Source organism: Eupeodes corollae, chromosome 2, assembly GCF_945859685.1.
Source record: "Eupeodes corollae chromosome 2, idEupCoro1.1, whole genome shotgun sequence".
NCBI classification, from domain to species: Eukaryota; Metazoa; Arthropoda; class Insecta; order Diptera; family Syrphidae; genus Eupeodes; species Eupeodes corollae.
The window spans coordinates 155,870,869-155,897,359 of NC_079148.1; the positions used below are offsets into that span (position 1 = coordinate 155,870,869).

The window sequence follows — 26,491 nt, forward strand, 5'->3', positions numbered from 1 at the left end:
AAGTGAAATGTTAGGAAAAATAAAAACATATGTAGTTAAGTTCAAAATTTATCATAAAGAACGAAGTATTTTTCACTATTTTTTCAAAGGATACAGTTGTCTTGAATTTGAATCTCACCTTTAAACTTCAAACAAAGTTTTAAAAGTATGCACTTTTAAAACTGTCAAAGGCAACCAAAAACGGTTTTTTTAAGGCTGAGGCAAAACGCAGTATATAACATTGTGAACATTTTAAATGGTACTAATCCTTGTCTTCTTGTTTTGAAGTTAATTTTTGGTGTTGATTTTGAATTTTTACTATCTGCACCTGTTTTCAACATTATTTTAATATGTTTACAATATATTTTGAAAACTTGATATTGATGTACTATTAGGAGGATGGATTTGTTACAGAAACAAATATTACTTTCAAACCGTTTTGCATTTTTGAGTTGAAAACCATTTTAGCAATTTATGTTTGACACGAGAAATCTAACAATTTATGATTATTTTCCTAAATTTTATGAACCATTATAAATATTTTAAGTAAATATTGAAGATATTAATTATAGGTTTGGAAAATCATCACAAATTCATCTCAGAAAAACAACTTCATGAATTTTGATAGACTGATACATGTAATAACTTAATTTTTTAATTTTTTAGTCAGTTTTGAATCAAGGCCATCAAATACTATTGGAATTGAAATAGTTTAATTAGATTATTAGTAAGGAAACCAGTAAACTTGAAGTTTAAGCTAGATATTCGGAACGTTAAACCAATTTACTTAGTTTACTTACTTATCTGGCTCCAGATCCATGGAGCCGGATCTCAGAGTGAGATATTGCGGTCTTCTTTCGTTTAGACTCTATTGCAAGCTCCCTTCAGTTGATAGGACCAAGCCCTCTTTCGTCTAAAACGAAGAGGAGGTTTATTCTTACTCGTTTTCTCGCACGTGGCTGCTGGGATTCAAAGGTTACCTCGATGTGACCGACTCAGTCGGCGTGTTTTAGTTATTTGACTTGAAACTTTAACTCCATCCACCCTCTTCGCATTTGGGAAACAAAAATCAGAGTCTCTTGGTTAAACTAGAGTTTTGTATAACATGCATTTTGTCTTTCGAGAAAGGAGTTTTGAACTCCTTTGTTTGGCCAAACGGATGTAACAGTTTAACTCTTCCAAGGTAGGTGAACTCTTTGACAGCCTCGAAATTACTTCTTTACCAACAGTGACGTTTTGTCCAAGACGGTGGACAGATAAGTTTTTGTATGTTAATGGCATGTACTTTGTTTTGTCCTCATTCACTTCCAGATCAATGCGTCCTCTTCTTAGCTTCTTAAACACCTAGTTTTTAGCTGCCGTCGATGTGGTTCGCATAGCCAAGCTATTATGAAAATACGTTAAAGATAATGCCTTCCAAGTTAGCTCTATTCTTTCACACTATCTGTTGCAGGACTATGTTGAAGTAACAACACACTAGCTCATCTCCTTGTCTAAACCCTTGTTTCATGTTTCTTTGCTCTTCAATTGAGCGCGTTAGTGTTTCTATGGGGCCAATCTTTTTTCGCACTCGTACTGTAATGAGAGCCCTAAAAGATCTTGGTCCGGATGGTATCCCCGCTATTGTTCTGAAGAGGTGTTCTTCAACGCTGGCAAAACCTACTCCTCAGGTCTCATTATGAGTGGATGGAAAACTGCATTTGTCCAGGCTATTCCAAAAAAGGCTAATTTTCCTCATCCTCTAATTATCGACCGATTGCACTTACGCCCCTTCTTTTTAAAGTCATGGAAACGCTGATAAATTATCAGCCTAAGAAAAATCTCGAAGACCGAAAGCTTCTAAATGGCCGGCAGTACAGCTTTCCCAGCAATAGGTACACTGGTGATCTCATCGTTCATCTCACCGAACAGTGGAGCAAATCTTTACATCGTTTTGAAGAAAGTAAGATTATTGCACTTGATATTTCAAAAGCATTTGATAGGGTTTGGCATCAGAGACTTTTATCGAAAATTCGTGCTTTCGGTTTTCTTCACGAATCCATGCTTCATTGGATTAGTAAATACCTTTCGGATCGTTCAATACAAGTAGTATTGAATGGGTTCAAGTCTGAAAACCACAAAATAAATTCTGGTATGCCCCAAGGCTCTGTTCTATCTCCAACACTCTTTCTTATTTATATAATTGATCTCCTGTCTGCAACTTCTAATCCAATACATTGTTTCGCTGACGATAGTACTCTTAGCTTTTCATATTCGTTTTCAGGCACACAACCCTCCACTTCGGATGTTTAACTTCAATGACAAAATATGATAAGCTCATTGAATTCCGACTCAAACAGCATTGTACAATGGGTATTAAAAAACCGCGTGGAATTGAATGCTTCGAAAACCCAATGCTGTCTTGTATCGTTAACCTCGCCACCCCCCTTGCCATTATCCATTTATGTCACTTGCATAAATGAGACTGAACACCTCGATATTCTCGGTATGTGTGTCACCAACCACCTCTTGTGGAATGATCACATACGCGATGTCGCCAAAAATGCCGCAAGGTGTTTCAAATCTGTTTTAATTGCACCAACATTTTATAACAATTGTTGGTATAAGTTAAAATTAGCTTAAAATCAACATTTATTCTTAAATTTGTGTCAATACTATTTTCAATTAGGTAAAATACTCGAGATGACAAATATTTATTTTAATTTTTTTAATTTGATTTACTTTAAAAAATTTTCACAGTTTTAAGCTTTTTTAAAAGTCTAGTCTCAGAATTTCCTACAAAAACTACAATTTCCATACGATCAGCCTATCAAAAGTAATTCTATTTAATAATTTTTACAAATTAATTATTTTCTATGTCTTTCATTTCTAAATTACCTCTAACCTTTTTTAAAGCGACGTCGACGTATGTAAGTTATGACATTAAAAACTTTTCTAACTTATAGTTTTGAGACTATTTGTCTAAAACTAAAAAAAAACTCAAAACTAATACTGAAGTTGTATCATTGTTATTATAACTAACTTATTAATGCATTACAGAAATTGTTAGCTAGTGTTTTAAATTTTAAATACAAAATTGTTTTCTCATTACAACTTCCTCAATTTAATTTCCAAACAGCCACCTATAGGAAAGGAACTATACCTGTTTTTGTAATTGAAAACTTTTTCAACTCACTTATATTGCATTGGCATTCATTTAAAACAAAACCGTCTCCTTGGTATGCATGACCCAACTTTTAAGTTGAAAAATTTCCTAACAATTACCATATATGTAAACATTCCTTAAAATAAAAAGGAAACTCCCCTTTATATAGGTACTTTTTTAATTTAAACCAATTTAAAGAATAAAAATGCAAAATACAACAAAAGAAAACTAAAAACTTTTCACCTCAAACTAAGTTTATTTAAAGTTGCATAAAATTATACAAAAACTTAAGAAACAACAAAAATAAAAAAACATTTTCATTTTCTGATGGGAGCTTGAAAAATATATATTTTTATATTCTTTAACTTATTGACTAACTTAAAATTTGCAAACAATTTGTTTAATTTAATTTCAGTTGCATAATCATGAATTCATTGAAGTCTGCATGAAGATCCTTTATCAAGTCGAACTGCAGCGGACAACTCTGGAACAGATGTGGGGTTTCTCTGTGGAGGCTGAGCTAATTGAAAATGCTGAACGCCAAGACGAACTCTGTTGCTATGTTAGTCGGGTTGAAGACAAAAGCGTTGCAATGCACAATGGTGAGTAAACAAAAAGAAGTAACAAATAGGGCTTCATTTAGTTTGTCCCTATTTTGGTATCTTCAATCTTCCTTGACAAAATATTAAAAGGAAATTCTTCAGAAAATCTTCAAGGGTTTGCATTCTTATATTTTTTGTTTGTATTTTTGAAACAGAATATTGAATCTTAATTTTTAACGAAGCAAGATGCAGGACGAAATACACATTTTCGTAATTTAGATGAAATATTGCTTAACAGCTGTGCTCCGCCTATGACCTTTGTATTTTCACAACTTTTTTCATTTTTTATTTAAACAGTTCTAAGTAAAGGATTTCTGATAAGAGGTTACTTCTGGGAATAGGACGCTTTATTTGTTGCTGTCATCTGTTGACATTTCCCAAGTTAAAAATGTTAAATTAGAGGTTAAGAACTTTAAAAGAAAAATAATTTTTTAAACTGACGAACAAATTACATGATTCGTAAGATAATTTCCAGGATTTATAATTTAAATATGAGTTCTGTCACATGCCGTTCTTGGCTGGCTCACATGTGGTCTCATCTAGAGGCCCGACTTTTTGATGACTCCTTTCAACAAAGGCCTTGTTCAGCCGTCAGTCTGTTCATGCTAACCAAATTTAAAATGGGCCAACGAGCTTGTCTAGTTTAATACCTTAAGGATTTTATCTTTAGTGTTTCACTTCTTCTTATGAAAAGTAAAGGGGAGAGGGAGGGGGGTACCTATACGCTAACTCGTCCGAGTTCTCGCCAACTTCATACAAGCTTCTGTGATTTCTTCTCTGTTCTGCGCCCAGCAAGGCTTCTGCCAACTTAAATAAAAAGATCTTAGTCAATTGCTTGCCTCGTGACAATATTAGTAAATTATTTGTTCGACTTCGACGACTGATGATAAAGTTGATGTATTATATTTATTTTGAAATTTCTCCAGAAATCAGGATAGTTTAATCCTTAATCTTCGTGATAGATCCTTCACTGCATCGTATATAGACTAGAGTAATCCACTTTCTCTTTACCTCGTGCATAACGATGTTTAGGTCGATATGAAATTGACTTGGTCTATGCCCACAGAACTTAATCGGTTTATCACCTTCAACATACAATTCGCGAAGTTATAGAGGACAGGCAGCCGCTAGGTATGGTACTGTAACTAGCTGATATCTTTTTTTATTTTCGTTAAAGAATCCTTAAACCGTACTGATTTTTACCAATCTTAAAATGAAACCACTTATTGGAAAGCCCTTAATTAAAGATGCAACTTTTATTTTTACGGCTGTTTTGCCTTCTCCCTCCTCCCCTTCTTTAACAAATTCCTTACAGCTAAGGTGTTAGTATTCGATACAAAGTTTTTGGAAGGGAACCCCAAAGAGCATAATTCCACTGATTTATTATTCTGTCATGTTCCTAAAGAAGAAGAAACAATAGAAAGCGATTTATTGGCCAGGAATGTTCATCACTCATTCTGCATCACTGCATCCACCCGAACACAGCGAGGCCCCCACTCGTATAAGACATGGCTTATTGCACTTTTGCGGTGTGCGCATTTTGACCATCATTACGCCGCGGTGCTCTAATACTATAATATTTTCTAATTATCCTTGCAACTTCAGCACAACTATCTTACCAACTCCTACATTCAACCACAGTGAGCGACCGACGACGACAACGATGCCATCGAATCTCAAGCTAAGGGAGAGCAAGCGAGTGGTTAAAGTGCAATTCCTTTTCGAAGCATTAAAACACCTTGGCTTGGCGGGATGGCTTGGAACTTGGATGTTTCTTTTCTGCACCTTGTCCTGTCTCACAGAGAGCGTGAAACAGAGAGAGACGCGAGGCGAGACGAGGCGAGGCGTCTGCTCGCATTAATTCCCGTTGACTACTAAATTTAATTGGATTTCCAGGACATTCGACGTTAATTTGTTGCTAGTTTTTTTTCCTATTTTGTTTCTTTTTTATTATTTTGTTTGGCAGTAAGAGTACCTCAAAGAGATTTTAATTATGTGCGCTAGATCCTTTGGTTAGGGCTGGGCTTGGCTTGGTTGGCGATATGGAGATGTTGATGAAGGGAGCAAGCGTTTTAAAGGAAACTTTGAGTCGGTGTATTGCGAGAGCATTTATATATCAACAGTATCACTAGAGACAAGGACCCTTACCCGCGAAAGCGAAATGTTCGACTTTTATGAGGTTATCATCCTCGTTGTCGTCCTCATCAGCAGCAGCCTTATTCCAAGCCATCAAGCTATCAAGCCACCAAACCACTATCAGGTAGGGTAAAACCGTGCCACGACGACGACGACGATTTCACAACGATGACGAAGGGATGTTGATGTTGACCCTATATAACATTTTCTATCTACATAGTTAGCGGAGTGTAAGGTAATTGTGTTAAATTTCAGTTTGAACGAATGGCCATCCCTCAGAATTGGGAATTGTAGAACCTGGAACCCGGGGCAAAAGATAAATGGGTCGGCCGAGGGATAATGTGATTTTCGGAGAGATGACATTTTATGCAGAGGGAGCGATGATGTCGATTTTTTAAGCGATTCCAAGTTTTTTTCTTTATTAATTTTCAGTTGCAAAATCAAATTAGTATTGATTTTCATAAAATGGACAAGGATGACATGCAAATGAGCCAGGCATGAGATATATGTATATGTATGTAGGTGTAGGAGTATGAGAACATAGTGTGGTTGATGGCGTTGAAGGCGACGCGACGTTTATTTTATTTTCGTCCCATCCCTATGTGTTGTAATTTGTATTGAATTTTTGTTGTTTTAATTTGATTTTCGGAAAATTGCTACTTATTTGATTCCAGAGAAGTTTTTTATTTTGTATTTTTTTGTTTTTTAAATATTATACATTTTAAAGTAGATTTATTTACTGGATAGGTTTTATTTTTATTAAAGTCATTTTAAATTTTGTTTTGTTGCATTGGAAATTTTATTAAATGCTATTAATTACGTTTTCATTTGATTCTGGATTTATAATCTGTATTTCATGCTCGTAATTATAAGAGAGAGGAAGGGTTTTTTCTTTTGGTCTATTTTGAAATAGTATTTAATTTTTAATTATAATTAAATGTTTGCCTTTCCATGTGGTGGCTTCGATATTTAAAATAATAATTAAAATGGGTGAAATTGAAAATTACATGCCTTTATATAAATGCGAGCATTATATTAAACATCGCGTTCTTTTTAATGTTAAATTAATTTTATTTGTTGCTTTTATTACATTTTATTAGCTGCCTCCGTAACAAGAACATTGTATTTAATATATGTGCATTTCCGTTGAAAAGTTATCCTTTAAAAACAAAATAATAATACGTGTTCTTTAAAGCGTAAGGGATGGTGGTTATTTTAATATTTTTATAAGTTTATGCAGCAGATTGGTTTTCATTTAAATTTGTTTAAAATATTTTTTTTAATATTATTTATTCTTTTTATTGAATTACAAAACATATTTGAAATTATGTTTAACGAGTACAATTTCTAAAGATACTTTTTGGTTTAAGAAAGTGTCCCAATTGAATGTTCGTTTGAGTTCAGCAGGCTCATACTTAACCTAAGAAAATAAATTTTATAGGCGCTTAATTAATAAAAAAGGGTGTGTGTGATACAATTTGATGACCTTCCATTTATGTAATTTAAAATAATTATTTTCTTGTTGTAAGTCAAATTGTAATTTAAAAAAATTTAAAAAGGTAGCAATCCAATAATGAAGCTTGTTGTTGATACGATTGGGATGTTACAAAATTTAGTAGTATTTTTGGTAGGATTTCCTTAATTTGTCTAAAACATTAATTTGTTAAAATTTTATCAAAAGTATACAATAAATTTTCATTAGATGGAGGATCCTTTAATTACTTTCATCGTATTAAAATCGAAAATCAATAACTATGTTTTTTTTGGGATTCGAATTTAATAGCCGTGTTTTTTGGGATACTACGTAAATGGTGAAATTCAATACAAGATTGTCAAACATTTAGCGAAATTTCAGACCAGGGGCCTAGTTCTCCAAACACTTTTCACTTTGCAACTTTGCAAAAAAATACAAAGTGTTTCAATGTTTCAGACTGAATTTGAAAAGTGAAAAGTAAAAGTGTATCACCAATTCAAAATTAAACATTGACATTTGTATGTTTCGTCTTGGAGGTTCTAAAGAATAAAAAGGTTCTGCGACAATGAACGTATTCACTCAATAAAGTACTCTGCAAAAGGTTATGATTTTCTTATTCCCTGCAAAGATGCAACATCGTGATATGTAATTTGCACAAAAGTTGCAAGAAACTTAAACTCGTATTCCTTTGGCAATTGCATTGTAGTTTATTTCCAATCTTAGACAACATAAATTCGATGGTACTTCTCGTTAATCGAAAACTCTCTTTTGTCGAACAATCATTTCCGATATCGAAGTAAATTCTAAGTTTTACTGCTTGTCGGTCACTATTATGAACTTCTACGTTTCCAAAATATTCTTTAAAACGATTAGTTTTTTCATACAACAGCTTTTCAAAAGAAACGTTCTTTTTTGCTACAAACTTACAAATTCCTCTGCAGGATGGCTACGATGTTAATAAATTTGAAAAACTCCTATAAAAACAGACCTAAGATTACAAATTCATATTCTTTTTTAATAAGCTTTCGACAACTTTTCGAAACAGACTCTTATTTGCAAATGAAAATTTCTCTTTGCATATTACTGAAAAGTTTTTCAAAAACTTGAAATACAATTTAAAAAATGTGATCTTTGGTGAAACAAAATTAGCAAATACTTTGCAACATAGTAAAAATTTGTTCATTTCGGAAAAGACTTTGCACTTTGCAAATTTCAGTTTGGTTAAACGTATTTTGCAAAGAGTAAAACTTTGCAATTCAATAATTTCCTAATTTGCAAATTTTTGTTTGCTGAAACGTAATTTGCAAAAAAAGAGTGCAATGTTTCAAAATAAAAATTCTCTGGTGAAAAATTTAAATGACAAATTTTTGTCTGCTAAAACGTAGTTTGCAAAAAAGGAAATGACAACTTTTTTTTACAAAAAAAACGATTTTTTGAAAACTAAAAAGAGCTGATAAAAAAAGAGTTTTCCACTCAAATATGTATCTTCAGAACATAAAGCCAGACAGGCACAACAAACTAAACTTGAAAGATTTTCAAAATCTTCTTGAAAAACTAGACTCAAGGTCATTTAGAACGGATCTTCCAGTGTGCGACACACAACACCGATAAAATTTTATCACAGTTTAAATTCTTGTCTACATTGGATTAAAAAATAATGTCCATTCACACACAAAAAAGGAACTCATCTTACTTTCAAAATTGTACTATCATTCCAAATAATGACGCTCTATTGTCTTTTGTCCTGCTTTTTTACTCTGCCATACAACTACTTATCTCCTTTGTTTGCAATGAAAATTCGTTTTTATTCAAAAATACATCAGCATTAAATTTAACCACATGTGAATGACTAAAATTGAAAATAACATAAAAGATATACATTCCATTAAAAAGACATTTTATTTGCGACACTTAAAGACACACGCAAAAAAACGAAGATAAAACTGCGAAAGAATCCTCAATGTACTTACAAAGCTATTAGAAGCAAACACAAAAAATCCCCTACCTTTTCGATTTATAAATATCCCAACTTACCGAACCGAACAGATCTTCAGAAAGGCGAACCGCAGCTTCAGCAAAAGGAAGAGAAAAAGTAAAAAGTTTAAAAATCCTTCCCTCTGAGCCGCATTCTTCCAGTACTTCTGTAAGGATATGTATATGTTGACACATGCAAGGACATCCTTCTAGGACTTACCTGGCTGTCATTATCATAACACCAAACTAAATAAGGATTCTCCTTATGCGTCTTGATAAATATACATTTTTTGTGTATGGTGGTGTTTTATTTTTGTATTCTTTGCTCCTAACTATAAGATGAAACATTTGTTTAACTCATGCTATGTCACCATTGAGCAGCAAGTTGGTAGTGCTGATGCTGATGTAGCTATGAATATCAAACCAGCCAGCCGGAGAGGCTTAGATACTTTTGTTTCACTCGATGATGTGCAAACATCTTAAGGCAAGCGGATACAAGTGATTCGCCTGTCTTCGTCTTCATCTTCATCTTCGTCTTCATCGTTCGTCGTATCCGTCTTTTTCTTCCACTAGGTGGTCTCAGGATCCAGGTCTCATGTGTGGAATGTGTCTGCGTCGAGCCCTGAACAAATTTTCCATCCATCATGTTATCTCCAAAGATGTTGAAGAATAATTTACATTTTTCTTTCCGAAGGATATTCCCATCCATCCACACTCTTGCTGCTTTCAAGAAGCTCTTTCATGAGGAAAGAAAGAACAAACTTAAGTTGACATTTGCATGCAACCTTAAGATTGAGTAAGTAACCCTTCAGTAGGTAGGTAGGTACGTAGTATACGAAGTAGAGAAAGGTCGTCCCGTCCTGTGAAAAATCCACTTACACTTCCACGAAAATAAAAAAAAAGAAGAACTTTATGTTAACCTGCATTCCTACTTATCCTTTCGGTGGAGATTTATCCCAAGAGCCTGATTTTCAATAGACGAAAATCTTTTTCACTCAAAAAGGACATCACATGAGATGAGAGATAATATGAAAGATACACCGAACCTAACCGAGCCAAGTCGAGTCTGATGATGGAGACACAATAGAAGCCGGTGTGTGCCATGTCAGAAACGAGGCCAGTCTTCAATTTACGTATAAAAGCTCCCTTTTTTTACAAAAACAACAACCAAAAAAGAAGAAGATTTTATTCACCTTACGATTCGTTGCCGTCGTTCTCGTTGTCGTTGTCGTTTTTTAAGGTAGGTAAGCCTTATCAATTGCACTTTAAGCACATTAGAGCATCTGGCACTTTAGACAAACTCTTAAACGTGAATATCCTTTTTGCGAACCTGTGTTTATGGACGTATGGGTGTGTGTTCACTTTGTGAAGAATTATGAATAAGGAATAGGATACTAGCACAAGGATCTCAAACAATACTCTTCACGATCTAAGGGTGATCTATCTATTATTTTGTCACTCATGTGGATATAAGACAGGACGAAAAAAGGATACATCTTAAGGTTACAATTGCATTGAATGTTATATACTATACATTATATCTTTCTACCTCGCCATAGGAACATACACATGCATATGAAAAGGATACACAATGTGCATCCGACCACATCATTGTCGTCATTGTGGGTGCATGGTGCTGATGTTAGTGCCAGGGGTATACCAACCCACCTATGTGGAATCAATTTTATTGTGTCTGTAGCATGTTATCTATATTCTCCTTGAGAAAGTCCTTGCTTTCAGATTGCAGCTCCTTCAGGTTGACCACTTAAACTGACACATCTATCCATTCATCTGTGAGCTCTTTACAGTTTCGTGTATACACTTTCTATACCTTCCGAGAAGTACATAGATAGTTTGTTTAATCCACAGAGACAGTGTATCTACTATCTTTTGTGTTCATTTCGTCCTGTCATTTTCTATATGTGTAAATGTATAAGCAGTATAGAAGTTATATAAACTGAACACCATGCAAGTACTCTAAAATGTTTCTCTTCTTAACTTTTCTTTTTTATATTTTATTTTTTTAGGCATCATCAAGGGGGACGAAATAATTGTTATCAATGGAGCAATTGTATCCGACCTGGATATGATGTATCTCGAGAGCGTGCTTCAAGAGGAACAGTCGCTGTGCATGATGATGAGGTAAGTGCGCATTCACGCTCAAAAGAATTTAAGTTATTCTTCTCTGTTATACAATATAAGTATGTGTATGTATTCATGTTTCTTGTTTAAAATCCTCGTTGATGGCTTTGTTTCAAAATCTTTATACTTTGGAGGATAAAAATAGAACAATTCACATGTTGAAAACATCAATTTCTATGCTTTGAAGGTATTTTCCAGTTGAAAATTTCTAAATATATTTATATACAAAGCCAAAAATGCAAGGATATACTTGGTACACATCAGTGAAGACCTGAATTTAATAAACTAAGCATGTTTAGGTTTTACCATATCCTGACTCATATAAAAGATTGAAAATATAATCGAATAGTATTTTGGGAAATAAGAAAATATAAAAATTGCATTCAATCTGCAGAAAAGGAAAAGGATTTAATTTAAATAATGGCCAAAATCCAGAAAGTCTTATTTCTTAAGAAGAAATAAATTCTGTTCACATAAAATAATAAATTTTATTTCATAAATTTTTGTGTGGTATATATAGGAGATGTGCATCACGTTCAATAAATTGGCTTAAATTTGAGATAAAGTAATATTCTTAAAAATCCTGGAGCTATAAGAAAAACAAAAAGCATGTCTGAACATAATAAAGATAGAACTATTTTTAATAAAGAAAAACTTACACTTTAGGAACTGAAAGTATTATAGGCTTTACGTTCTTAAAAATTGTCTAATAACAAATTAATTCAGGAAAATTTCTAACAAGGCTTTTTAGCCGGCAATAAAATTATATTTTTGATGACCTTAGTTCAAATCCGACTTCAAAATCAATCTACCACATCTTTTAATTCGAAAATTCCTTATATTAGTCCATTTGGACCATATGTTAATTCATGAAGTAGTTTTTTTTGTCTATATAATTCGTGATGGTTTTCTCTACTTTAATATTCTTTTTAAAGTCTTATTTATTTTCAAAAAATCATTTCAACTAAGTCTACACCTGACTTACACAAACCTTAAAAGAGCACTAAAGTATTCATTTGAAACATATTGAAAAATATGTAAAAATTAAATTTAAAACGGGTTTTATTAACACTTAGACAACTTATTCAAGACCGTACGGAAATTATATTCAAGATTTTAAAACTTTAGTTGGCTTCAATTCAAAACTCATAATTCATCTCGTTTTGTTTTATGGTAGGCTTAAAAATAGTGTATTAGAGAGGTATATTTCAAAAACGTCACCTAATATTCAAATATCAAATTGAAACTTAGCGTAAGTAACCTTCATTATATTATACTGTCCTTACAAAAATGGCTTTTCGCCAAATGTGAAAACCCTTCTCTCCTGCTTTTTTGATATTTAAGAAATAAGGCTTGTGATGGTGGGTTGTTGTGAAGTGAAGAACATTACATTGGTATACATAGTGTGTGGTTATCATGTTGGCGTAGGTAGAAATGGCGATCTCCAGGCAACCTAGCCTGAGATCCAATTAGCGCTGTAGTGCGGCGGCGGCGTGTTACAGGCTCTTTTTTTAAGAAAAAAGCAAAAACAAATCTTGAACTTTATCCAAAAAAATTCAAAAGTATTAGAGAAAAAATCCAATTCTCTCTATCAACTTTAGGTACCTTCATTCCTGACAACAGTACTCGCACGCAGAAATGGTTAAGAGTTGTAAGTCACTAGGCCCTAGTTCTCAACGGACTGTTGCGCCACCTAATTTATTTTTAAACTTTATTATACTGTCCTTACATAAATGACTTTTCGCCAAATATGAAAACTTTATTTTTTTTTCTCCTGCTTTTTTGATATGTAAGAAGTAAGGCTTTTTTAAGAAGAAAGCAAACAAAAACTTGAACTTTATCCAACAAACTTATAAAGTATTAGTGAACAAATCAAATTCTCTCCATCACCTTCTTACAAAAAGGACGTAAGTCTATCCATGTAGTCTCCGTGGCTTGATGGTTAGTGTATAGACTGTAGACTTGTCTGTGCCACCTTAAGTTTTTTTTTAGATTCTGCATAAATACCGAGGTCCTCTCCATTAATGACATTACTCAAACACATGGAAGTTGTAAGTCACTCGGCCCTGGTTCTATACCAGTTGTTGCGCCACCTAATTTTTTCAATTATTTAAAGTCCATTCTAATATGAGCATACTCAAAGCTTTAAAAGACCTTTAATACAAATATTTCTTAGATTACCCGTCACATTTGTCATCCTAATTGAATAGCAGCATAAATTACCCTTCAATTCTGACACAAGGAAAACGCAGAAATCTTTCATCAGCAAGTAGGAAGATCCTTGACAAAGTAAACCACAACAAAATCAACAAAAACAACTCCTTACCACAATCACTTCATAAAAACTCACTTGTGACATATTTGCTCGCACTCATCCTATATACGTACAATGTACCTATTACATAATATTACACTCGTTGTCGTCTTTATGTTTAACGACGCAAAACTTAATGCAATCCATTGTGTGATGCTTTGAGGTTTTCTTTATATGTTTTCATTGTAGATGTGAGCTTTATTAAAACGTTCATCACCCACAATTAGACAGAGATCATCTTTCTTTTTAATATATGTAACCAGTACATATACATATGTAAATAACCTTTAGCTACCTACGTAATATGCTATATTAGGCACAAAAAGTGTTACATGTCACATAACTTGGGGCCCTTTAGGTCGTTCGGCTTGGTAGCTCCTTTTACTTACTTGGTTGCTCAAAGAAAAACCACAATTATTTTTACACTCACATAAACTTAAACAAACACAAACACACACAAGACTTTTAACGAGGCAAAACATCCATTTTGAATCGAATTAATTTCCCAAGAAACAAAGATTTATCAGTGATTAACATTAGAAGTACAGCTGCAGTCGTGGAAATAGACATAGATTTCAAATTTAATCTACTCGTATTTCTTAAATTTCAAATGCAGTTTTAGAATGGTTGCAATCAAGAACCTCTTGTTCAATAAATGTTTGAGGTTGGGTTCGGAATTCAGAATTTTCAAAGTATATCCACGAATCTACCCCATCATGAAACAAAACTCTTTCATCTGTCTACAAAATATTTGTCCCGAAAATATTTTAAACATTGAAAATATTTTGAATCACCCATCAGTGCTTGTTTTGTGACCACAACTGTAGGTTCATGTATATGTTGCATATACACAAGGTAGAGGGAAATACAAACATTCTTAACCCCATATCCTGTCACACCCTCTGAGCCAGTCACTCAGCCAGCGACCTCTTGTACTTAGTCCAGGGTAATTATTATTGTTGAACAGTAAAGTGGCACATTCCTTGTTGACGCCTCAACACATGACACACCGCACCAGCACCGGCACCGGGTCTGAGTCCGAGTTCCGGATTATTTCAAAAGAGTATGTAGGGTTTTCATTAATTCCCCATTCCCTTGCCACATAGCCATTCCAAATGAAAGTTTATATCCTTAAAGGAAAAATTACCAACCGACCGACCGACCAACCCCATATCTCTACCGGATACTTTATGGAGTGGAAAAGGGTGATGACGCTGTGTAGTGGTTGTGATAATGGTCTGCCAGAGCTTGGAGCCTGGAGCCCCTAGATCTCCAAGCCCCTCTTCATGCACTGAAAGATATTGACACAAAATTTCTACAGATACAAATGCAAGATATTCGGTATTTTATAGCCCAGTCGAGAACGAGAATTGTGTAGAGTACGTTAAATACTTTCTAAAAGGGGAACGGAGAAAGAGGCTAGAGGAGGAGCTCTTAAAATAAAAATAAACGACCATTCAATTCGGCACACTGCAAATTGATGTTTATAGCTGATCCTTTCGTTTAGCTCATAAATCTTTGGATTGCTTTTGTCTGTGATTGCAAAAGGTATCTATAAATATGTATACCTATAGTCAGAATGTTTTCAAGTACCATGTTTAGCTTGTTTTTGAAATTTGAAGACTGATGCCGTTGTTATTGGTGAGTTCTTAGGTTTCAAGATGTTGTTGTTTTTATGGCAACCAAAAAACAACACAAGGCTTTTTAAGATATACATTTTATAGGGATAACTAATACGATATAGAATTCTTAACCAGAGTGAGCAAAGTATTGTTGTAATTAGAACTTATTTCTGATGGTAGGAAGGGGGGCGGGTGTAATAGTTCAACACACAATTGAATTTATTAAGTGATAAATGAATGTAAAAACACAATACTTGTTCTGTTTTTCTGGTTGAACAAAATCTTACGTGAAAGGATTGAAACTTAAAGCTATAAATAGCCAGCTTCAATAATTTAATTTCGAAATATGACATTTTTGAATCAAGTTATTAATTTATAGTTGCAAAATGATTTCAAACTTCAGATTTGAATGTCCTTTGTAGTTTCTTTGGCTTAGTTAAACTACTGTTCCATCTTTAGAAAAAAGGGGTTTGAAACTCGTAATTGTGTTCTCTCTAATTCATTTTTTTTAAACCTCAAGTTACTTTTGAAAACTTTTATTAATTGTGGTACACCCTGGCGTAAACGTACTTTTTTTTAAGCTGTACTAGCCAATTTCGATCTAATTTGGAAATATGACATTTTTCAATAAAACTTGTTGTTTTAAAAATAATTCTAAAGATGATATTTTAATGTCTTGTATTTTCCTGCGCCTTATTTTAGTCATTCATCTTTACAGGAGAGCTGTGTGGTCCCTTCTTTAAGCATACTTTCAAAACTGCCTCTAGTTCCATATTCTATACATGAAGTTACTTCTTAAGAAACTTTGACTAATAATGATGCACTCAGGCGCATACGCATTTTTTTTTTTTATAAAACATTTTCAAAAATTCCATTTTTTGCTCGATTGCGATAAATTGGTTACTAAATATACTTACTTACTTAGGTCCTCAGACCTGTTAAGTCCGTTGGGAACCTATTAAGTGGCATAGGGCCTCTACTACGCCTACGCGCCATCGTGTACGGTTTACGGAGATGTGTTTCAGCTCCTTCCACCTTTTGCCTAATGACGCTGATTCCCCCACGACTGTTCTGCGCCATGTGCTTCTCGGTCGTCCAGCTCTTCTGCCTTATTGTGTGAGTGGATTCCACTGCATTACTTGGCCTGCACTGCAGTCGTTACCTTTTCGGAGCGTATGTCCAATCCATTGCCATTACGCCTTCGTATTATAGCGTCTATAGATTCCTGTCCTGTCCTTCTATGAAGGACCTCATTTGATATACGGTTTGGCCAGATGTTACGAATACATCTATTCACGAAGGTTTGCATCTTTCTTGTAATGGCTGAAGTAACCTTCCAAGTGCTGCACCCATAAAGAAGCACAGATTCAACATTAGCGCGAAACAGTCGTAGCTTTGTCCTTAAGCTAATAGAGTTATTCCTCCAAATTTTCGGCAACAGTTCACGTTAAAAAATTTTGATTAACAAGAGTTTTTGAGCTATAATTATTTTTCTTTTTTTCAAAAAATCATCTTCCCTCAAGGATTTGCATTGAATTTATACTTTTTCACAAAAAAAATGTCTTGAATGGAAACTCATAAGGACTGCTCGTGTCTTTCGCAAAAATAAACCGCAATGTAAAGTCCTGCTTCCATTTCTTTTGAATGCGTTCTTGATATTCTTTAAAACCAAAGAGTCTTACTTTTGTCCTTTAGCCTCAAAACTAACGTAATTTATCCGTGGCAAGCCTTTCTGCTCCAGCTCGAAAATTTGGTGATGAAAAATTAAAAAAAAAGAGAGCAAAGGACGAACACCTTTTCTTTTTCCGTTATATTTTGTTGTTTTTTTTTTCGGCCTCAATGTCCAAAATTGTAATTTTAACACACCTCGTGTTACCTCCTGGAGCGCAGCACCCTAAAGATTCACCATTTTATGTTCGATTGTCTCCTGCGGTGACAAGTTTTCGTACATATTCACCATCGCCATCACCATCTCCATTCCCGTTATATATTCATCGAAAATATTGAATTGCCAAACACTTCAGGGACCAAACCTGCATAAATGTACATACCATATATTCATATATATGTATGTACTATGTATGAGAGGAAAGGAGTGGGGCAACTTGATTAAAAGCCGAATCAAACTCTACGTTCAAACGAACCCTTACGTCAGATACCATGGGACTGACACAAAGGGTCTTATCGATACAAGAGGATATCGAATCCTCATCCCCGGTCGTCTGATGATGCCTGATGATGGTGAGTCTGCAACATATATATATATAGCGGTAGTTACTCATATCACAATCCACTACAAGTTGTGATGTCGCAAAAGTAACGCATATGCTCAACATGCAGATTTTATATCCCCAGCATATCCCCAAAGGATATGGTGATGAACATTGTTTTGTGTGCAAAGTGGATCTTCTAGAGCGATACATAAATATACCTACAAGTAGAACCTATATGTTTGCATATACTGGTAGGGAGACTGGAAAGGACACGCGGCCAGAAAGCATATGATGGACACCATCATCATCTTAACCAGGCAACATCACCGTTGGTTGGTGGCCTAAAGGTCATATCTCTGGATAAATCAAAAATCAATGGCTTATTCTGTACGCATATAGAACGCGAATGCAGTTTTGTGGTTTAATCTGGAACTGTTATGGTTGCCAACTGAGTTTTGAAAGTCTTCTAGGGAGAAATTCTTGCAGTAGCACTAACTTTGGCCAAAAAGTGTCTCACTTTACTTAACACTTAAGGCATTTAAATTAGAAGAAAATTGAAAAGGCCAAATGAAACTAATTGGTATCAACCACATAACAATAATTGTTCGATGTTCAATTTTTGTATCAAAAAGTCCACATTCCATTTAACAACGTTTGTATGAGTTGGCAACCCTAAATGAAAAAATATCGATGTTTTCTATGAATATCCTAGAGTTTCTACCTGGAGCAGGTTTTTTGTGAAGTGAGATCCTTCTACCAAAGGTTGCCTCCATGTCACTTTTATATAATACATTCATCATCACGATGGGAACTTTTAAGCCTCTGTGATTGCGTTGATGGGTTCCTGTTTCGGTTTCAGCAAAGAGCTTTCAACATTCCCATCTGGTGTGTTTTTCTTTAGTTTTGTTTGATGGGAAATTCAGAGGCAGATTAACTCGTACAAAAAATTGAACTTCACATCCTTTTACTTCTCTATAGAAGTTGATACTTGTGTGTAGCTTGCAGTTCATATGCTTCCTTTTTTTGTAAATTGCTTCAAGTCATAAAGTTTTGTGTTGTGTTGGGTATGTTTGTTTTCACTTTAAAGTTAAAATACATTGTATTCAGACGAGTTTGGTGTCAAATTTGTCACAACGCCAGGCTTAAAAATATGCATTCCCTCATAATTTGACTTTAACATTTAAGATTTTGCAAATAGGCTCGAGTCCTGAAATAGAAAACTATGACCAGCACATATAAGTGTGCACCATAAAATCACATATTTCAGCATCCGTTTTTGGTCAAATATTTTGGTGTGTTTTGTCAACCTCTAAAATTTCACATTCAGGAGCAAATCAGGTTAGACGAGTTGATTGTGGTTCCTATAATATTTTTCACTTCACCCAAAAATATTCAAATGAAATTAAAAAGTTTTTTTTCTGTTGTTGAAATAATCAAGTCAAACATTATTTCGTTTTTGCTGTTGCTGTTATTGTTGTTAGAAACACAATTTATTTATATTTCTAATAATAAAACTATATTAACTACTATACATTTAATTTGTTTAATTTGTCCCCCATGACCAATTAATCTGTAATTTACTATTATTTTTCAAACAAACAGGTCATCCCGCACGGAACCACCAGATCTAGTTGGAATAATGCGAGTGACCGACGACATGATTGATTCATTGGTTTGCCCACCGCCACCATCGGATCCACCGGTAATGAGTGAGGAAATGATTTCTGGCCTCATTGTTCCAGCTCCAGGATGGAGTAAGTATTATTTAATGTGCACTAGAAAACCCAAATCAAATAATCTGCATATAGTGGCGATGGTGATGCTAGCGTGGTTTTCATAGACTATGTACACTCTTATAGATATGTATGCAGTGTGCAGCATGTTGCAAGGATAATGTATATACGTATACATGAATATCATATATGTATGTATGTACCATGGTGTGGATTTGCAAATGTGGTCGACCAGAGTAAAGAATGGCCCTTCAAAATTTGCACTATTTGAAGTGTAAATAGTCCAATTTTACATGGCACAATATTTCATGCCACTCGTATATTCCTATAGTCCTGTATAGAGCATCACCTATCGTATACCTATACCCTACCGCATCAAGGACGACGCATGCAGTGGTAGAGTTTTGTGGAACAAATGCAGAAGGATTAAAAGAGACTGAATAATTTATTTCATACCTAAAGACTATTAGAAAGTAATTTTTTAAGCCAAAACTTAATGATGCATGCACTTAGTCATAAAGACTTTTGGCATTTTAAAATGGAAAATGTAATTTACATGCGTGGGTGGAGAGGATGAGAGTTTTATTTTTTTTTCTAAGAGGAATTGTCTTTTTTTAAGAAAAATTAGCTTATTGTTCCCACAAATTAAGATTTGAAAAACAATTTTTAAAAAATGGAGCTTTAGTAAAAGTTCAATTCATCAATTTCTATCTTAGCCATATTTATTAGCTTCTAAAAAGAATTCAAAATAAATATCAACGTTGTATGCATTTGATAGGGTTTTTTCCACAATATTTTGATCATTAAGTCTTTCAAGAAAAATTTAATCAAAAATAGTTTAGCCTGGTGGCTTAACTTAACTTAATTTTAAATTATTTTTAGAGGTTTTTTTTTCAGAGAAGTTTCTATTCTTGTTTAGTGTGGCAGTTAAGAATGTCTAACTATTTTGACGTTTTTTAAATACCAATTAACTCGAGAACATCTCTTCGAAATTTATAAATTTAACTAAAATAAAATGAATTCGTTTTCGAAATTCATAAGCAATTCGAATTGTTTGCCCATTTCTAGTTGAATTGCTTCGCTTCAATAAGAAAAATTTTCGAATATGGAGCTAAGACAATTCGCAGGCTATTAACGAATCACCATTTAAAAATTGACGGTTTGGTGTGGTTCTCACTGTGGCTTCATCTTCGATCCTTTTTAAATTCCCACAGGAAGTTATTGTGATGTAACTTTTTGATATTTCTCGACGTTTTAAGGCCCCTAGAGTAGAAATAAAAGATTTTTAGAAAGATGTCTGTGCGTGCGTGTGTACGACTGTACGTGCATTCGTAAGTCCATACGTCCGTTCGTTCGCGACGTTTTTTTTCGTCGTCCATAGGTCAAGAACCAGAAGAGATATCCATAACCATACAAACAATAAGGCAAAGAGATGAAGAAAGGGCTCTGCAGAAAATTGTGTGGGTGGTTTTTTTGCCTTAGCAGTTTAACAAAAGGTGAAAATTTTGGTTAACCATGAATATCTTACGAATGAAAAACACTAGAGACTTGAATTAAATTGTATATTATAGTAACGTGATACCAAACAAGTCCAATTAACGGTTTTTATAAATCAAAAAAATTTGTCACCTCGAAAATTTTACAATTTTGTGCAACGAAAAATAACGTTTTTAACATCTGGTAAAATTTTGAGAATAATAAAAGCCCAAAAAATAACATTACTCAAAGTTAGTAAAAATTGAATTTCGACTTAAATATCTTTTCAAAAATTTGAGATTATGGCTTCCAACTTATTTTACTTATATATAATATAATATTGTTTTCAACATTCTGAGAAATGTTGGGGAAAATCGAATGAACAGTTTTGTTTTACAAAAAATAAAAACCTAAACAAAAAAATTAATAAAAAGTGGTAAAAATTGACTTTTGGCTCAAATATCTTTTCAAAAATTTTAAACTATGGCTTTCAGCTAATTTTAACTTATAGGAGATATTGTTTCCACATTCGGAAAATAAAATCTACAAAAAATGGTACGCAAATTTGGTAAAAATTAATGTTCGGTTCTTGATATCTCTCAAATTAATTTCATTGATCCAATTTGTAAAAATTTGAGAAATTCTACTAAAATTGGTAAACATTTGTTTTCGACTAAAAACCTATTTTCAAACTAAACTTTTTATTTCTATGAAAAATATTGTTGGTAATTTTAATTTTTTTAAGAATAATTAAACTAACAACTTTTTTAACCCTACACGAAAACCTTCAAACTTTTAAGCAAAACAAATCGACAGACAGTGTGGGAAGTAATCAGTGTTGTTCGCATCACTGCCTATTTTAGAAAAAGGATACAAAATGTATTGAATATTTCTGACTTGTATTACACGAATCAAACAAATTAAAAAAAAGTGGATACACCCTTAAATGAGAGACAAATTCCGAAAAAGTCACATAATTGTTGCTCATGTTTTGTTTAAAGCAGTAAAACCCTTAAAAGACGTTGCATAGACAAATTGATTATTTGTTACTTAAAGTTAAAAACAAAAAACAACGAATTGAGTGCAGTTCTTGACATTATCTAAAATATAGGTTTTGACATGATCTTCAAAGAAGTGAGATGTTGTAAGAGTTTTATTGATTTTTTAATACAAATTTTCTTTGTTTCTTGATTTTTTAATACAAATTTTCTTCTACAAAACCACCGATTTTCTAACTATGAGTTAGAAGTGTAAAACTTTATTGAAGAACAAAAACAACATTCCACATTGTATTGATGTTATTGTTAAACCAAATTAAAATATGGTTTTATTTTAGTAACCTCACTCTACATAGCTGTAATATTTGGTTGATATTTTGCAAAGATTTAGTTTTACAAATATAGCGATATCTGTTACCCACGAAAATCTACAAGCAGTTAAACAATAATCTACGAACGAAGCCCTTTCCTTCAGTTCTTATTTCATTCAGCTCCAATTTACATAATGGGAAGCATGAAACCAAAGTCGTTCATTTTATTAAGCTGAAATAAATGTTGGTCTGAATTTCGGAAATTGTCTTACAATTTTGTTAAATTTTATTCTAATGAATTGAATCATATGAAATGGTCGATACAATCTTGAGTCATTACAAAATTAACGAACGGTTATTGATTTTTTTTTATTCATTTCAAAATATATTGAAAAACTCTCTCAAAAGCAACATTTTTAGAGAAAAAATAAATTTCTATCAAAATTAGATAGTTGCATCTCAGAGGCAAATGCACCATTGACTTGTGTTATAATTTAACATTTTCAAGCCCTTAAAATAACACTCAATATTTAGATGACTTTCAGTATCAGCCAAAAAGACCTCAATCGATTGTAGAAAACTGTAATGCAGCTACAAAATTTATAATTATGCATAAAAAAGAAGTTAACGAACATTGATTTAAACCTTTAAGCACAAGGATCAGCCATGTATGAGGCTATTACAATTTTATATGTGACATCGTAATGATGCCACCGAAATTCCCCAATGCTCCACATAATATTTCCACGACACCGCATGTAAAACGCACTCCTTTCTACTTCGCGCCGTATGCACAGACACCACTGCATAGCTTCACAGCCCTATCAGAGCCCTAGGACATCATAGTAAAGCATAGTACATCCATATATGTATGCATGTTCCTATACTCTCTTTCACTCATGAATAGACCACTTCCTTCCATATCCTTTCTTTTTTACGTGCAGCACATTTGATGCAATCGTCATTATTTTTAATGTCACAACTATAATACCCGTCCATTCATCTGCTTAAGTATGTTTCGAACACAACATTCATCAGTGCGCGTTCGTTTTTAAACTTAATGCAGTCTCTTAAGTGTGTCGACCACCACCCTATCACCATATCACCACATCATAGCACCCTGTAGTCCTTATTTCAAGCAGTCAAGCTTTTGTACGGTGGTCGTGCTATATAATATCCTTCATAACAGTGGAAGAGGGAAAGAGAGTTGCCAGGTTTCCTTGTTTTTCCATTTTTATCGTTTTTTTCTTTTTCACTACATAACTACACTAATTACGCTGTAGTGCACTTAAGTTGCTCGAAATTTATGTGTAAATCCACTTTGAAACCTGAACAGAGAACAGAAAGGTATATGTATAGAGAAAAAGAGGCATATACCTTAAAATATCCATTCCGCACCATGTCGCATCGCATCGTATCGTATCGTATCGTATAGCATCGCATCGTCTCGTTTAAGTAGACCACCTACAGTTTTATGAGACTCAAACAATGCATTTACCTTACACTGAACTGTAAAGTAGCTCTTCCGATAGGGAAAGTGTAGAGAGTGTAGAGTATAGTTAGCCTAGACAAATGGTTACTTATACCTTACTACTCAGTCATCTATAACTTAACGTCTTCGAAGACAATAGTAAGGTTCCCTCATAAACCCCTAAACTCCTAAAAAAAAAGGAACCAACGACCACTCTTATAGTGAAGTACAGCACAACATGTAACCATCACTATACTATACCACTTTGCCATAAGTGCAGAAAGGTGGAAGCATAATGTAAACACCAAAAACACCCGTCCCACCTCCCTATCCAGCAGCCAATAAATCAAGACCTTTTCTCAAAGGTGCCTTGCAACAACACAACGCCCCCCTCTCCCCCTTAACAGCAATACATACGTTTTAATCGTTTTTCCAAACCTCTTTTTGTTTCCACAACAACTGACGGTACAGGCGGCAAGGATTTGTACTCACCAGAAGCGGAGAGCTCACCAGCACCATCATCATTAGAACCGCAGGTGACGGCTGTGCCAGGCACCAAACAAACTTCGAGGACCAGTAGCTTTGAAATTGAGAATCTTCTCAAGACAGCCGAACAGGTAAAAGACCCTCAAAACCTCCTAACTCCCAACCTCACCTTTAACCGAAAACCAAACCCAAAACCAACCTTTAGCACTCACCTGTGTGCTCCATGTGTGAACATACATACTTAAGATAATGGCTTTTAGTCCCGATACCGTTCCCGTTCCCGTTTCTATTCCCAAACACGAGTAGCCCATAGCTCGGGGAGTGTTGGAATGTGAAGATATGTAAATTTACCCATAACCACCCCATTGCAGGTAACTGGATTCTGTAGATCCCCACAGGAAACACGGAAATCAAGTCCGACCGGTTCGGTTACATCATCGGTTTCGAATGCAATGCTAACACCTTCACGACAGCTGACAGATGCTGAGAAGTTGCGGAAAGCTATTCTCGAGCTGGTTGACACTGAACGCGCTTATGTCAGGGTGAGTACCTATACTCCTACTATACCTAACCTAACCTATAAGTAGTGATGTTGTTTTAAAATATGTTTTCTTTCTTTGTTTTGTTTTGTTTTTCTTTTTTTCATTTTATTTGTTTTTGTTTTGAAATTATCCTTGGGAGAGGATCACAAGGATATGTGTGTGTACAGAAGTCATATAAAAATGCGAAGAGAATAATTTTATTTATATTTAGAGTGAAGAAGAAGAACTTTTGAGATTCGCGTTGCTTCGTAGCTAGAGCTACGTATAACACACGTAACGTTAGGAGACGTAGCTATCTGTCATCACTTGAGGAGATGGATATGGAGGATTCTACTCCTTGGGTTAGGAATATCCTGTGGTGTGGTGTGGTTTTTTTCTGTTTGTATTTATTTTTCCTTGAAGAGTACTTGTTGTTGACATTTCACACAAATGCAATGTCAACTTAAGTGACTCAGGTAGAATTTTTTCATTTTTATTTGATGTCCTCATATTGGGATCTTACTTTACAAGTGTTTTTAGTTACGAGTCCTTTACCCTACCTACTACCTACGACGACGACTATCCTACATAACATATGACAAGTATATATATAGAAAGGAAAAATCTTGCCCCAAGGGTTTTCTAGTTTTAATTTAAGAAACTACTAGAAAAAGTTTTCCAGTAAATTATTCAAAGTTACTTTCCTTTTATTTTTATTTTAGTTGAGGATTTTTTCAATTGAGGAAAATGAAAAATACGAAAAGTGTAGGTAGGTATACCTTGCGGTGCAATTAAGGCTTCAAATGGTTATTTTTCTTACTTTGAACTAAAGTACATATGTGGATGCATACACATTGAATTATTTTGTACCATCAACTTTAAGGAAAAAGGATATTTTTAGTGTTATGTTATGTTACATCACAACATTTTTTAACTCTAATAGGAATTTACCTTAAAGAAGAAAATATGACTTTCTGTAGAAATTCTTTATATTTTAATTAAAATTGTTCAAAGCCTCGAACTTTTTACAGTATTTTATATTTTAAGAAGCCTTTTTTTGATAAAAAAGGGTACCTAAAGTATTTCCTAATATAAAACTTCTTGGCAGAAAATCAAAATTCATAATACCAATAAATATACGAAACCACTTTAAAGGTGATAATATTTTGTATCCTCTCTTGTTTTAAGTTAAAAAATAAATTAAAGGATTCTAAAAAAAGGACCAAAAGTCGTTTCCAGTTTGTTTTGTTTTTTGTATAGTATTAAAATATTATTTACTGCTTACGTAACCAATTTGTAAAATTCATTAAAGCAAAAACAAAAAAATTAAATACAAAATAAAATAAAACAAAAACGTTTTCTCTTCTTTCACTCAGTCAGTCTTGTATTATTTTCTATGCTTAAATAGGATTTTATAAAAATCCCCTCTTTAAATATTCTCATCCCTTAATAAGGGAATATAGAATATATATATATATGGAGACATGGCGACATGGCAACGTGCTGCGGTGACGTTTAAAATACGCTTTGCATTTCACCGTTCAGGTGGCAAGTGTATAAAGTACAATGCTGCAAAAACTTTGTCTGTGCCTTCATCGTCCTCGTAGTCATCGTTGTTGTCGTCGTCGTCGTCGTCCTATTACAAAAGAGAAGGATAATCGTCTTAAAATTAATTACATCTACCAAGAGTGAAGTGAATATAAGAAGAAACCACAACCAAAAAGCTTAAGCTAGCTAAGGGTGTGTAATTAATTGCAGAAGACTTTGGTTTACTTTTTTTTTTGATATACTTTTTATTTTTATTTTTCCAGTTGTCAATATTCCTTTCCATTTTTATTTTCTTCTTATTATTTCTTTTTTTCTCTTTTATAAGAAGTACTTAATAGGGACTTAA

At 33.8% G+C, this 26,491-nt stretch overlaps 1 protein-coding gene across 2 annotated transcripts in view; it reads left to right on the plus strand.

Annotated features, from left to right (window-relative positions):
* The window catches only part of LOC129946450 (protein still life, isoform SIF type 1), a 325,973-nt gene that overhangs the window by 272,043 nt on the left and 27,439 nt on the right, over window positions 1-26,491 (plus strand). Inside the window, exons 19-23 of one of the 2 annotated variants that reach the window (XM_056056633.1) lie at window positions 3,540-3,726; window positions 11,338-11,452; window positions 19,204-19,355; window positions 24,062-24,207; window positions 24,448-24,618. In XM_056056633.1, the coding sequence (XP_055912608.1) occupies window positions 3,540-3,726; window positions 11,338-11,452; window positions 19,204-19,355; window positions 24,062-24,207; window positions 24,448-24,618 (771 nt within the window). Of the gene's footprint in view, window positions 1-3,539; window positions 3,727-11,337; window positions 11,453-19,203; window positions 19,356-24,052; window positions 24,208-24,447; window positions 24,619-26,491 lie in introns of both variants that reach the window. The other variant, XM_056056634.1, reaches the window with a different exon arrangement.